The sequence below is a fragment of the Cetorhinus maximus genome, chromosome 4, assembly GCF_964194155.1.
Source record: "Cetorhinus maximus chromosome 4, sCetMax3.hap1.1, whole genome shotgun sequence".
Taxonomy (NCBI): domain Eukaryota; kingdom Metazoa; phylum Chordata; class Chondrichthyes; order Lamniformes; family Cetorhinidae; genus Cetorhinus; species Cetorhinus maximus.
In genome coordinates this window covers 121,457,669-121,473,858 of record NC_135882.1, presented here as the reverse complement: position 1 = coordinate 121,473,858, position 16,190 = coordinate 121,457,669, and the positions used below count along the sequence as shown (strand labels likewise).

Here is a 16,190-nt window from a genome sequence, read left to right as displayed (position 1 = left end):
AATCGCATTTTCAGATAGTTCCCAGTGCAGAGCAATTTCCCAGGGGAAATTTGCTGTGTAAACGTTACCTGTGAACTTCTGAAGGGAATTCCCCAGGACAGCTTTGGGGTGCCTCCCCAATCCGACGCTGTGGAGCTCAGAAGTTAAGGCCCAATATTTTTTTAATAATTTTTAATCTGCCAATAGTTTACACTCAGTCCTTAAGCAGAAATACCCACCAGCCAACCAGCTTATAACTTTTCTGTGATGTCATGCCTCGATTTTTGGTTCTGAATGCGGCTCTCAACCCACAACCTGTGTAATACCAGTTGGTCCTGAAATCTCGCTGCTTTGATGGCCTCAAATTCTTGTGCTCTCTCTCGCCATTTTTATGAACCCAACATCGCTCCTTCTCACCCCCATAAAATATACCACCTCTGTCAGTGCAGCATTCCCTCAGCACTGCACTGGCGTTTCAGCGGTGATTTTTGTGCTCCAATCTTGGAGTGGTGCTTGAAGCCACACCCTCTGACTCAGAGGCGAGAGTGCTACTCACTGAGTCACAGGTGACACACTTTAAAGGAGAATAAAATTGCAGGGGTAGGACAAAGAGAAGGGCTAATTGGACTGCTCTTCAAAGGGGCTGGTGCATGCAGTTTCAATGTGTCAAATGGGCTCCCTTTGTGCTGTAATATGCTATAATTCCATATTCAATTCTGCAAGCTCTTCTTCCTCATATTTCTCAAAATTCTAGAAAAAACTAGTAATCAAACGAGTTAAATATCCTGGTTCTCAACAGCTAATTAACATATTTAGGATGCTCTTGCATCATTACTAACTGCTGATACCATAATGTTAGACTCATTTTAACCTTTACCTGCTGACAATGAAAGTGAATACAAAATGGAAAAGGGATAATAGCAATGAGAGGTGTAGAGGAAGTGAGGGACCTTGGAGTGAATGTCCACAGATCCCGGAAGGTAGCAGGACAGGTTGATAAGGTGGTTAAGGAAGCATATGGAATCCTTTCATTTATTAGCTAAGGCATAGAATATAAGAGCAGTTCTGGTCACCTCATTACAGAAATGATGTAATTGCACAAGTGAGGGTTCAGAGGAGATTTACAAGTATGTTGCCAGGAATGGAAAACTGCAGCTATGAGGAAAGATTGGAGAGGCTGGGATTATTCTCCCTGGAACAGAGGAAGCTGATGGGAGATTTGATTAAGATGTACAAATTGTGAGAGGCCTGAATAGGATGGATGGGAAGGGCCTATTTACTTTAATAGAGAGGTCAATGACAAGGGGGCATAGATTTAAAGTGATTGGTAGAAAGATTAGAGAGATGAGGAAAAACCTTTTCACCCAGAGGGTTGTGGAGGTTTGGAACTCACTGCCTGAAAAGCGTAGTAGAGGTAGAAACCCTCAAATCATTTAAAAGGTGTCTGGATAGGCACCTGAAGTGCCGTAACTGCAGGGCTACGGACCAAATGCTGGAAAATGGGATTAGGCTGGGTGGATTGTTTGTCGGCTGGCGCAGGCACAATGGGTCTAGTGGCCTCTTTCGGGGCCATGACCTATGATTCTATTCTAAAATTAGACTAATATTAAAATCAATTTGCATAAAGTATTTTGAAATCTGGATATACATGAGAAACTAATTAAGAAAGAAAATACTTTAACAGAGAAAAAAATGGCTATTTTAAAGACAAAAAAATTAGAGTGCTTGTTCTAAGCACAATTACCAATACCTTTGTTTTAATAGGTCCTGGCTGAATCACATTGAACCTCATGCCATATCGACCCCACTCAGCAGCAAGTGATCTGTAATATTAACCCAAATTGTTTTTAAAAACTGCAACATTTCTTCATTGGTCACACAATAAAAACTACCTTTGGATTAATAACAGCAACTTGAGACCAATAAAATAGGAAATAAAAATTCCAGATTTACAGCATGTTTATTATGCGTAGCAATCTTCAAAGACATCATTATTTCCAAAACACTAAATGGACTCCCTCTTGCAACTGAAGAAAATTATGATGCTTGCTGCTGGGTTGGCTTAAAATGTCATTGTACTCTAAAAAATGAAATTCTTTCTGTGAGAAAAGTTGATGATCAATAACTTTTTAACTATTCCGAGAGTCCAAGATATATTCTTTTCATCTACCTTTTCAATGAACAAAACACTAGAATCTCAAAGGTGACAGATTTTTAGCTGCATTGAAGACAAGTTGAAAGCAAGCGTGGACTGCAGATTTATTTTTATAATACATCGTAGCCACAGGAATAGAATACCGCAACAAAATGCCAAACATCAAACAACTAAATTTGTCTTTGAGTTCAAAAAGATTCATTTGCTGGGTTTTAAGTTGTCTGTCAAAAACTATGAATACCACAAAACTTACTTAGGACTCCTGAAAAAAAATGTTGTAGTTATCACTGGCACAATTACTTTCAAAGTATTTTGCAGGAGTCATTTTTCATATTGATCGATAAACAAGTAGCTGGAATATATTCAGAAAATGTTACAATTCAATGCAGGAATGTTTTAACTGTAAGCAGTACAGTGGTACCTTAAACCAAATGATAGGATAGGTTCTCATAAATTAAATTCTTAAGTTGCACTGAAAGCTATGTAATAAAAATGTGACTACATAAAGGATGAAGATGCTGTGCAAACATAGTAAATGATTTCTGGGTAGATTAATTATAGAAAAAATGTAAATAAATGAGTACTAGCTTTAGAAAATGTAGAGCAACATATTCCTTTTATTTTATTTAAAAAACTCAAAACAGTACTATCTGATTTTGCTCTTAAGACTCAGACATCAAATCTATGTAATGTGAAATGCACTGTTAAAATGTGCTGGGATTCCATTATATTACCTGTGGTTATTTGTTTCTGGCAGCAAAACCTCACATATTAAATGTACATCAAACTCCATATAACAAATTAGCTTTAGTACTCATTCTCCATTGAACCAAAAACACAGAATATATCACCTGTGATGAACAAGGTTTCAAGATCATGTACAGCATTAGTGAAGCTGTTTCAGGCAAATTATGATAAAGGTTTCAAATAGAGGGGACACATATTGAAATTTACAACACCGTGCATTTCTAGTAAGACGCAAAGTGTTTTATAATAAGCAGGCTAGGAGTTTCATGTGTTATAAGTGTATTGGCTGAATGAATGCACGGTAATGGGAGTGGGAGCAAGGTGCTCTAATCCAGATAACCAGTCAGTAATGGATAGAACTGGAGATTAATTTTTACACACTTATAAGAATTATTTACAGGGATACCAATTGCCAAGTTGGCGCCAAACCAACAGCCACAGTTTGCTCCTATATGTAATGAAACCCCAGTCAACGCTCACAATCTGAACACATTTAAACACTTAATTAATAAACATCTAACATAGTGAGGAAGAGGTGGAGGAGGATAGGAATAACAATGGCAACTTACGTTTATACAGTGCCTTTGTCAAAGGAATAACTCAGTCTGATTCCTGAATTTAGAGACGCATCTCAAACATAACACTTAAAATTATTGGTTATGACAGTTGTTTAAAGTTTCCCTCTGGGATTTTTAAATAACTCAGTTTTACCAACTGCTTGGTAATAACACTTGGAACTGAAGAGGATAAACGCCTCAGAGCTTGAATGAGCTGAAGTTTATGAAGAGTCTCAAGGTGACAAAGGCATGAATAAAAGTTTCAGCAGCAGATAAGCTTAGGCAGGGATGGAGTCGGGTGATGTTATGTAGGTGAAAGTAGGCATTCTTTGTGGTGGATAAGGTATGGGTTGAAAGCACAGTTCGAGATCGAATAGAGCATTGAAATTATATAAAGATGGTTCAGTAGTAGGGGAATGAAAGCTGCAGGTTTGGGCATAAGACTGAAGGGGTCACTAAAAGGCCATGAAGATGATTGGAGGGAAGAATGAGAAATCTGATGTCAACATATTGAGGCATTTTGAGTCAATTAAGGTATGAAAGAACAAGAATGACAGGACTGCAGGCTATGTGGAGATGAGGACATAGGCTCATATTTTTAAACTGACCTATTCTATATGTACAAATATAAAGAGACAGCAATGGATTCAACAACGATCCTGCTTTTATATACTGTAGTGCCTTTAACATAATAACATTTCTCAAGGCACTACACAGAGCCAAAGATCGGGCAAAAACTGACATTGAGCCAAAGGAGTTATTACTAAAGTTGTCAGAGGTTTTATGCAGGTTCTTAAAGCAGAAAAAGTGGAGGTTTGGAGGGATTTAGGGAGGAAACTGCAAAGCTTAGGGCCAAGGCAGTTGATGGCACAACCGCCAATGGTGGGGCAAAAGGCAGCAAGGATGCGCAGCAGACCAAAATTTGGGGAACATAGAGATCTTGGAGGATTATAGGGATGATGAAGGTTACTGAGATAGGGAACCCATGAAGGGATTTGAACACAAAGATGAGAAACTCAAAATTGAGGAATTGATGGACTGGAGCCGATATAGACAACAAGCACACAAGTGATGCGTGACTGGGACTTGCTAATTAGGAAACAGGCACAGAGTTTTGGATGAGCACAAATACAAAATTAGTATAAATTTCACTAAGTTTCAGTTTATGATGTTTCAGGAAGTTCCCAGGCCATTTGACATCAAGGCACGGATTTGCGGTCAGCAGCAACCAACAATGCTCACCATTCATTATGCTTACAGCTGTCCAGAGTCTTTTTGTAGGGCTTTGAGCGGCAACCTATAACCATCGGGCATCTGAAACAGCATGGCATCTTATACAGGGGGGATCTAGGATCCATGTAAACAAGGCAAGCAACAGAGTGGCTCTTCAACCAACCAGACTGAAGAGTCCTCGCTGAGCCACGTGGAGTCTAAACCAGGGAGTAAGTTAGAATATTTAAATAAATGCAAATCATATGAAGAAAGTGAAAGATAGAGAGATAAAAGAGACAGAAAGAAATAATAAAAGCAATATGTTTTATTTCAATTTTTAAGAAATCTCCAATAATTAAAATCTGAAGGAATGAGGCTCACACTTATAAAAGTTAATTTTCAGTGGCAGAATGATTGGCAGTAACTAAGATGTATCATGTTGTTAAAAAAATCACTTCCATCTTAATGGACAAACACTAACCATTCCTGGGACATTTAGTGGGAATCTAGTGGCCAAGTACCGTAAATTTGCACTCTTACACACATTTCAATGTTGAGTCTATCGGTAAGGTGCTGGTACAATAGAGCTTGTGGCGGGGCAAGGACAATTAAGACAGCAACCTCTGGCTTTCTGCATTTTACTGCACATGTGCACATGCCAAAACTTACTGTCCAATTTAATCCATAATAACGTTGAACACCGATAGATTCACAGTTATTCTTTAGTAAAAGCTGTATGTTATTACTCACTTGCTCATGGCTTCCACTCCTGCTTTTGCAGAGGCACTAGGCATCACAAATCCTGATCCAGTCTCAGCATAGATGGTAGTAATAGATAGGAAAGATGCACCTAAAAGACACTATGTTTTGGAATTCAGGAAGTAATTAAACATTCTAGAAAACAAATATACAGGTACTAAATAATAAACGAAACCTAACAAAACTTAGTGATTTTTTATGCTTATAACTGTTAATTTCTTACAGAAACTACTGCAATGTATATAATCTCCATCCATTTACAGTATGAATCGTGCATTTATGAACAGTAAATTCTGCATGAAAACTTTTCACGAGCAGGATCTAAAAGATTAGAAGAAAATGTTCATGTTCTGTATTTTGCACACTCAAAATTATACAACAAAAACATTTTACTTTGCTACTGGTCTGTTATACCTGTCCAGGGAGTGCCTAATGCTGCTGATGGTTGATAAAAGTGAAGAATTCCATCCCCAGCATTGACATTCTTTGCCTCAATAAACACCCTTAAAAGTAAAAAATGTGCAAGCTGAAAATGCTGTGGGATATTTTACATGCACTCGAACTTGCAGGCAGAATTTCAGTTTATAAACTAGTCCAATAATGTAACATAGAAGTGTCAGTCTAGACTCTGGGCTTAAATTCTGAAGTGGGAGTTGAATCCACAGCCTTCTCATTTAGAAGCAAGGGTACTTGTAGAATCAAAATTATAATATCAATGTAATCTATTGGTCAAAATCAATCTGTTCTCTTGGAGTACACGAGATACTCAAGATTTTATATAAAGTTTTTAAATACCAAAATCTGTTCCTCACCTTTTTTTGCTTTAATTAATTCTTTTCCAATTTCTAGAGTTACATATGCAGTACCATTAAGAACAATATCTGTAATTGTTTTAAAAGCATTAGCTGAAAGTCGTTCTGAGGGCGAGATGAAGTTTCCAGCAGCGTTGTTTATTATAACCTAGTGTGCAAGGAAAGAAAATTGCATTAAAAAATTGTAAAACTATTGGCTCAATGTGGCCTGCAACATCAAAATGCAGCAGCGATTCGAGTGCCAGAGCTTTTATAATTGGGTAAAAAACTGTCATAGCAACCATTCACTACAGCATCCAAGCTGGTGCTTTGAGTACCAAGAGCATGCTGAAGGCTCACTATTCAAATTAAGTTGAAGCTGTACAATGTGACTTAGCACTCAATTGCTATGGGTGTTTCAGGGGACAAGTAAATAAAAACTCCACCTGAATTTAGTAAAGACAGTTTGCCAGGTGCACTGCTTTGTGGGTGTTCCATGTGGCTGGGTCACAGAGCTAACCTTCATGAATATTGTTAAGAAGAATTTCTTTAAATAATAGGAGGGCACTCTTATCATCTAGCATATGACATGCTGGAGGCGCTACAGGCACATGCTGTAGGTGCTACAGGCAATTGGCACTAGCAGCTGGAAAACCTTTTGGACAGCTGCGGTGCAGAGAGGGCTGATGTACAATTTTTGTTAGTACTCCCAATTGATTTAACATTGGTGACCTTTTTTTAAACAGTCTAATTAGAAGTGATATTTTCTCTTCCCTTTCTCAGTCATTGACTTTTTAAATTATGTTGTAAACAGACCAACTACACTGATACTTTTAAACTAAATCAGGCACACTGCAAGGTCACTTCATCTTCATAATTTAAATGCACCTGTGGCACTACTTAGCAATGAAAAAAGTCTATGGAGAGGTCTATGGGTGGTATTTATTGAGTTATAAGCCTGGATTAAATGAATAACATTGAGAGCCTTAATTTGGTAATATACTTACTTATTCCATGAAATCATTTTACACAGGTTTCAAACTTTTAAAAAATTCATTCAGGCAAAATACATGTGGAACAGATGTCAATCCACTAATTGAATTATTCGTACAGTATAAAGGATCTTGATCACTACCAATGGCTCCAGAAGTAAAATACATCCATCTGTGCAAAATATATATATCCTATGCTTTCTTGGGCTTTCAAAATACTTTGTAAAATTGTTAATTGCCCAAAATTGAGTGTTTTCATAAATTATTTTAACGTGATCAAGGTTTTCATTTTACACAAAGAAGATAATGACACTCCTTCCGAAGGGGGCAGTCAACAACTTGCAGTTGTTGAAAGAAAAAAAAGAGAAATAGCACTGACCTGATGCACTCAAACAATAGAAAGTTGAATTTCTGCTACAGCTTATTAATCTGCAGTCGTGCACAAAGGGTGTTACCAAAAACAAATACATAAATGGAATGCCTAATAGTTGAACTGGCTTGATTTGCTGTTTGTTTTCCAATTTCATGTTTTTCTGCAGCATTTAGCATACTATATAATGTATCTATCTTCTCTGCTACGTGGATTTACATGTCAAGTTGTGCTCAGAACTACCTTGGCATAAATTGGTTGTTTGTTGCACTGAGAGAATGGGTACTCCTGTTATTGAAAGTCCGAGTAACAACTTTTTGATCAGGTCAGTGCCATCTCGTGCATCAAAAAAGGTGGTATGAAGGACAGAATCTGATGTCAGGACATCAATGCCAAGTTAAGTTTAGCCAAATCGGAAATCAATTGAAAGATTGAAAATTCCATCTCAAAACATTTCCACATGCATGCATTACATATAACAAATTAAGTCAAAGATACCTCAAGAAATAATCGGTTTCACCCATCCTCACAGTACGTACCTTAAAGCCAAAAATCCTTTTCATTCAAAAGCAAAATAGTGGCAAGTATCAACTAATGGGCAAGTAACTTACCAGTACCTTTTTCCTGCATCAGAGGGGTCTAGAGCTGCTGAGAAGAGTATTGGTGAAACTTCAACAAACCATCCCCTCAAGGCTTTGGCAGCATATTAATAAAATGCTGCTAGGGTAACCTGGACAGCAAAATTCATGTTGCTGTCACTAAATGTCAAGTTCCTATATGAACAGAGGTGAGTGGAATTTCTAGGTCCAACAGTAAAACTGATTAGTGGAACTATCAAGTGACAATATTTCAATTCATCAGTCTTTAAACAAGTGCATTTCACATCATTAAGGTCGTTGATTGAAATTGATAAATGCCTAGGACATTGAGGTTTTGAAACAGCAGCAAATGAAAACCCAATTCACCAGTCAACTGACTGATCCTATTATAGTATAGGAAACAACACAGGGAACTTGACCTTAAAATATCACAGTTGAAACCTCTTGAACTAAAGATCAATCTTAACCATGATGTTTTATATTGAAATGAATGGAAATATCACTACACATTAAAAATGCTTGCCTTAGGTGTTGCTTAAACTAGCTTTAAATTTCATTGAATCATAAAATGGTTAGAACACTGAAGGAGACCATTCAGCCCATTGTGTCTGAGCTGGCTGTCTGCAAGAGCATTTCAGCTGCATACATACTATATTCACATGTAAATGTTTTGCAATAAACACTGATGAAGTCAAATTTATTTAGCCATTCTGATACACTCTTGGATACTCCAGGTCCAAGCTTGAAACAAAATTTTCTAATAGCCTTGCTTGGATGTGGAGTGTCTATTCAACCCACCGGTGCAGTCTGTGCAAAGGTGAGAACACTGTGGATTTTTAAAATCCTCATTTAAATGGTACCTGGTGTAGTTTTGTAGGTTGGTTCACCAATTCATGTGAGAGATTCCAGCTTTCAGGCACAAGTGGCATCCAGGTTAGTGATGCAGCCTCAAACCTGAAGATGAAGAATGTTTTTTTTCCCAAAAACCACTAGTAGTGAACCTCTTGCAAAGCTGCCAACTTTTTTTTTCCCTAAGATGAAGGAATACCTGGATACCTTCCTTCACCTAAGACGGAGCTAAGATGGAAATTCTTGCAGAATAGATCTGGTGGTGTCTGAAAACAACAGTTAATCATATGGAAATTAGTGCCCTCCTACTGACCCCTGCACGTTCCAACAAGGTCAGCCATGAAGGCACTTGTGGGTTCCAATCCTAGTTTAATTGCTGGGTCCCAATCGCAGGATAACTGCCAGGATTGCACTCAGAGGACTTTTGAGGCCTTGAAATATTTTAATGGCTATACTCACATCAGGAAGTCCTGTCACTTTAGACATCTGCTCCACAGTAGACTTCACAGAATTTGGATCTCTCACATCACACTGAATTGCATGAACCTAGAAGAAAAGCAGAACAACTTAAATTTCTCCCACAAAACTAAGACGGTAGGCCAGTACAAATATGGTGTTCACCACTTTTCCCGCTACCCCATTTTAGCTAAGGTTAGCAAAGACAGGAACTATACCTCCTAAATCTCTCTGTTACGGTGGGGCATGATAGGATTAATGGCTTGGATTTTGCAGGCAGCATCAAAGGAACTATGCTTGCTATTCTCTATGCTACCCTGACTTTTCACAAGCTTTTGAGTATCAATTTACTGTCAGCAGGTATCTGATGCTAGAGCAAGCAACAGCTTGTCTCTTCAACTAATCAGACTGAAGCACTTTCATTGAGGTATGCAGTCTAAATCAGGAAGTATAAAGTAGACTACTTAATTCATTGTAATATAACGTTCAGACTATGAAACAAAGAGAGGGAAAGAAAGATGGGTTCAAGTAGAGAATATAAAAAAGACAAAGAAGGTTTTAAAGCATCTTAATTTTTTATTTTAAAAACTCCAACAATAAATTAAATTTTTAGTGCCAGAGACGTTGTTTGGCAGTAATTAGCCCTGAACTTATTAAATGATGGAGCAGGGCTCAGGAACTGTATGGCCTACTCTTGCTCCTTTTCACTTATGTTTTTAAAAATTACGATGCCAGTAAAATTCACTTACACCTGAATGCACTAGGCATATTTAATAGATAAAAGTAGATAAGTACGGCAATTTCACATTCTTGTATGGATTTCAATGCCAAATCTCTTTGGAGATACTATTGTAGCATAGCTTGTGCCAGAGCAGGGCAAATCAGACACCAAATTCCCAACTTCCTCATTTAACTGCACATGTGCAGACTCTGAAGTTGCTGTTTGATTTACTCTGCAGTGGTGAGTGTTGTTAGCCACACCATTATTACTGCTACAAAATTCAGCTAATGTATTTTCTAATATACTTGTACAGCCAATCAACACTGGAAATATAGAAACTAGATAAAGGATACATAGAAGGGTACATGAGGGGAGGCGGTGGCCTAGTGGTATTGCCACTAGACTATTAATCCAGAGACCCAGGGTAATGGTCTGTGAAACCTTCCTTTAGGGAAGGAAATCTTCCGTCCTTAACTGGCCTACATGTGACTCCAGACCCACAGCAATGTGGTTGCCTCTTAAATGCCCTCTGAAATGGCTGAGCAAGCCAATTAGTTCTCAAGGGCAATTAGGGATGGGCAATAAATGCTGGCCCCCATCCCATGAACGAATATTAAAAAAAATTGCAAGGCACAATGTATCTTAAAACTCAAAAGTTACATTTTCCTTTTAAGCATTTTCGTTAAGTTCAATGTATAAATTAGATAGCATTAGAAATGGAGCTGACGAAAAATAAAACTACAGAGTTAGGAAAAATTCATTACATGTGAAAAATCCAGTCTAGGGGAGTGTTTTAGGATTCACTTGTGTTATCATAGCACAGTTACCATGTTTGCAATTGACATGGGAATGGTCCAATATGTATTAAAATATGAGTTTCATCATTGTTTGCATGAAAACAAACCACTAGTGTCAATACAAACATGGGGCAATGCTTTCAACTTTGGTGGACTGGCCAGCAGTTATACAACCCAACCAATTTCCTTTCCATTCAAGTACTGGGAAAAAGCAAGGCTGGTATCCACAGGCAACTGATCCAATAATGCCAAGGTACTGCCAGTTTTACCTCCTGCTCACCAACCCCCCCCCCCCGCCCCCCATAACTGATAAATGTATTTTAATTGTTATTTTGAACTATAAACATAATTAGGACAATTTGCTTGTGTGGAATTAAATGTTGATCTTCGCTGGCCAAATAGCCCAATTCCATGTTTCATATAAAGTACTGGGCTCTTTCCCCCTGTATGTTAGAACTAAAACCTCGTCTTGGTTAACTGGCAATACTTGAAACTGAGCTGGTCCTGGCATTCCAGTAAAATAACACTTCCAGTAAAATAACTTCACTCCTGCAAATGGATGGGTGGAAGAGGTGGTGGGCTCCCAAGTCACATGATATAACGAGAACTGAAACAAACTTAACTCTTGTATGATTTCCAAATACAGATAAAACCATTTCTTATTAAATTATGTCCTTGTGAAAACTAGAGAGAACTATGTTAACACCTTGGTCCTACATATGAAATAAATTAACTGCACCCAAAAAGGGAAGCAGAGAAAATGAGAGAAATAATGCATAAAATGGTCTTTGTGCTAAAATTGTTATGGTGAATTGCAGAACATAACACTAGACAAAATTCTGATGCCACCTCAGTTCAACAATGAGGAAAGTACCAGCATTCAGAACTCTTAAGTTATGCTGACAGACTATAGTGAGGCTATCCTGTTTATTACTTTTTAGGAAAATCATAAATCCATTCTTTATACATGTAACTTATGATTTCACCAGAGGATAGATATCATGCCCCAGCCCAGATATGAATCTGTTACAGATGCTGAATGACCTATTTTCAGCATTTTCTGTTTTTGCTTGAAATCTTCATTAGTTAGTTTGGGGCAGGGAGGCAGTGATGTAATGGTATTGTCACTGGATTGGCAATCCAGGATAATGTTCTGGGGGCCCGGGGTTCGAATCCCACCACGGCAGATGGTGGAATTTGAACTCAATGAAACAATTCTGGAATTAAAAGTCTAATGATGACCATGAAGCCATTGCCAATTGTTGTAAAAACCCATCTGGATCGCTAATGTCCTTTAGGGAAGGAAATCTGCCGTCCTTACCTGGTCTGGCCTACATGTGACTCCAGACCCACAGCAATGTGGTTGACTCTTAAATGTCCTCTAAACAAGGGCAATTAGGGATGGGCAATAAATGCTGGCCTAGCCAGCGACGCCCACATTCCCAAGAACGAATGAAAAACACACATCAGCTGGAAATAACTCAATAGCATGAAGATGAGAAATTGAAGCTAATATAGAAGAGGCAATAGGTGAAATATCGAAACATCGAGACTCTCATCTGAATTCAATGTCCAGTCTATAACTGATGCTCATTTCACAGTGTTATGCGCATGCAGAAGTTAATACAAGTAGATTTCTAGACAATGAGATGCAAAGCATGTAAGCTGCATTTGTTCCTATACTGCACTTTGTTTAACACAAGAATACTTTGTATTAATAGTGAAAATATCACTTAGCAAACTAGTGTATTATGGCTAAAAGTGGTGTCTAGTTCTTAAAATTGCAATAACTTCACTTAAGTTTTTTTTGGATTTTTATATTAAAAGTCTTAGCTGTACACCCAGTAAATTTTCAGTAACACAGTCAATTTTATGGCATGTTAGCACTCAAATGACAAGTGAAGCTGGGAAAACAGCAGTAGCCACAGTAATATGTAGAGCTAAAATACCTTTGGCGAACAATTAAACTTATTGAATGTGCGTGTGATTGTCCTCAAAAATTATATATTTTCAATATTTTTGAATATAATGAGATCTTTGCCCAGTGTAAAAGCAAAATACCGGGGATGCTAGGGATCAGAAATAAAAATAGAAAGTGCTGGAAAAACTCAACAGGTCTGGCAGCAGCTGTTGAGATAGGAACAGAGTTAATGTTTCGAGTCCAATATGACCCTTCTTCAGAACTCATGCTTTATATCATGTTTTAAAAAGTAAAGGAATTGATAATGATTTTAGAGGCACAAAACTTGAAAAGCATGACTAAATTTTCTCCTATTCGATCATGTACCTTGATTGACATAAATTTTAGGCAACAATTAGATTGATTTGGTGTATTACCCAAGCTCCAGAGGCTAGAATTTTGAAAGTTGCCACAAACAAAACCATGTGCACTCTTGTGAGGACAGTCACAGATATGTACGCATTAAATTCAATTGTTAGCCTAGGTTACTTTTAAACTCAAACTACAACCATGTACCTTGTTTCCAGTTTGTATTGAGATTTCTTCGGCTGTCTGCTTCAAAACATCCAGCTTTCTGGAAGGCAGATTTTTTTTTTAATGTAAGCAATTTCAAGCAGTTATAGATGAATCTTATTTCATTCGAAGCCTCTTACATTTAATACAAAGGTCTACAATTAATACTCAGTCATACTTTCTTGTTTGGTACTGAGCAAAATATTCACTTCTTTCATTCGGGGACTGTGCCTGTTTCACCCCTTCTTCGCTTCCTCAGGTTCAGGGATCCCAATCTTAAGTATAGCTGGCCTACCCATTCACTGTCAGATCTGGCTTGACTACACCAAATGCTTTGCTCTCCTTGCCAAATTGCCCAGTTTCTCGGATCATTCTGAGAGGAAAAGATAATCCCAAACTCCTTTCACAACCACCAACTCCCTCCTTAAATCTTTTCATTTGAACCTAAACCCTCACATCTAACAAGTGTAAAATGCTTATGGATTTTTTTTTTGTTTTCAATTTAGATATCTTTCCTGCTGCTTCATTAAAATTCCACTCTATTATTTAAGCACATAATCTAGACATGTTAGTGCAGTACTGAGAGAGTTCTGCATTGCCAGAGATGCTATCTTACGAATGCAATGTCAAACCAAAGTCTCATCAAGCGGTTGTGGAAGAACCCAGGGCATGATCTGGAATCTATGGCTATTCAAACTAAAGCACAGGAGTTCTCCCAGTGTCCTACAGTCACTTATCCCTCAATGACCATCACCAAAATAAATCAATTAGTCATTCAACCCATTGTCTGTTAAAGCTGGCTTGTCTAAATTGGTTGTTGAATTTACCTACAATAATGACTTAATTTCCAAAGTAATTAATTTCTGTTAGAACATTTGGGATGTCTTAAGAATATGAAAGATTAATAAGTGCAAATTCATTATTTTCTTCATCCCTTTCTTCCAGTTCCATCCCACTCTTAAATTGAATCTTCATCCCTCTACAAATTCCTCCCATCTTCCCTCCCAAAGCCTATCTCTTCCATAAGATCTATCTTCTGCTCCCCATTCTCACTAATCTTGTGATCATCCAACTTCCCTTCCAGACCACAATTTAGCTGATAACTGAAGTGGCTCATTCTCTTCAGATATCTTTGTGAATTTTTCCAGGTCTACAACCCTCCCCCTGAATTATGCATTCCTCTGAATACAGTCTCTTTAACTCTGCCTTTTATATCTATTATTGGCAACCATGGATTCAGCTGCCTAGATTCTATTTTCTAGTGTTCTGTCTCCTCCATTAAAACTATCCTTACAACTCAATTCCTTTAATTAATTTATTGATCACCTTATCTAATGTCTTCTTTGACTTAGAGGCTATTATATTTTTGTGTAACATCTTGGATATTTTCTACATTCATGGAACTAAATAAATGTAACCTTGTCATTACTGTAAACAAGCAGTTTTTGTAGTAAGATAGCAAGCTAAAAACTGCTAGAACGTTCTGATAAAGGGAACGACAAAGGAAACCTTCCTACCTATATCCCAAAACAATACCAGCAAAGCAGCATCATCTCTAAAGCCAAAAACCTTTGTGAGGTACATACTGACATTGGTACCCTTGTTCAATTAAGACAACAGATAATTATAATATTAAGTGGTCTTTCTTTTAGAATTCACCAGAACGGAGTCAATTAACACTTTCATTCTCAATTTCCAAAATGATTCAAAGCAATATCCATATTCATGACAGTATTTATACTTTATTCAGTATAAGGGAGACTTGACACTTGCTAATGCCTGAACAGTATTGTCATTAAGCCTTAGTTAGAAGTGCAATCTCCACATGACTATCACCAATGGTTGTGCCCCAGATTCTGTTGTCTGTTGATGTGACAAACATGGTCCCTCCAGCAACCCATCTTTCCAGGAGGGTTTGTCCGTAGGATGGTCCAGAGCCCCTGGCTGCGTACATCTACACTTAAAGTGCTCAGGGCATCCTTTCTTATATCTTCCCTACATAACAAAGTCTACGAAGGCTGATTTCAACGAATCATTGACTTGCTATGATTCGGAAGAAATTGGGGTCTTTAATAAATGGGTATCTTCTGCATTTTGTGGGATTAGCTAAACAACATTGATTCTCTCTCTGGAAAGAAGATTTCTAAACACTTTGACCTCTAAATTGTCTTAGTTCAGGCTGCCATGTTGACATTCCTAAGCTGGTAGAAAGGTGTCTTGTACACCCCCTTATCTATGCAAGTGTTTATAAAGGGCCAGGATACAAACCCCAGCATGACGCAAACTAAAAAGCTGATCTCAAGCAGGGTGACAAACAAGGGGGGTGGTAATCACCCTGACATTTTGAGTACTTGTCTTGTATCCATTGGTCAGAATAGTTAGACAGATGATTGGCACTAGGTAAGCTACCAGCCCCCCAAAATAGGGTATATATATTGGCGTCATACTGGTGGTAAGGAGCTGAGGTACTGGTGAGGTGGCAGTGCTCGTTGGGCAGCTGCCTTCTTCAGATAGAAGATGGACCATGGGAGGAGGAGGAAGGTCGAGAGATTGAGGGAAGAGTTTCCCAACACTTCGACTAGAGAGCAGAATGCTGTTTTCATAAGCTGTTACAGGTCGTATACTTTTTCTGTCTAATTAGTTAATATAGCAAATCTAATCTGTTATTTCTTAATAAGCCATCTTAAAATTACTTATCAAAAACAGAATTACCTGGAAAAGCTCAGCAGGTCT

The 16,190-nt window shown here is 37.9% G+C and overlaps 1 protein-coding gene across 1 annotated transcript in view; it reads right to left on the bottom strand.

Moving 5' to 3' along the window:
• Positions 1 to 16,190, bottom strand: part of decr1 (2,4-dienoyl CoA reductase 1, mitochondrial) — a 31,149-nt gene that overhangs the window by 9,998 nt on the left and 4,961 nt on the right. Inside the window, exons 3-7 of the mRNA XM_078540719.1 lie at positions 13,461 to 13,518; positions 9,470 to 9,556; positions 6,222 to 6,369; positions 5,401 to 5,500; positions 1,730 to 1,802 (exon numbers count right to left, since the gene is read on the bottom strand). Of these exons, the coding sequence (XP_078396845.1) occupies positions 1,730 to 1,802; positions 5,401 to 5,500; positions 6,222 to 6,369; positions 9,470 to 9,556; positions 13,461 to 13,518 (466 nt within the window). The remainder of the gene's footprint in view (positions 1 to 1,729; positions 1,803 to 5,400; positions 5,501 to 6,221; positions 6,370 to 9,469; positions 9,557 to 13,460; positions 13,519 to 16,190) is intronic.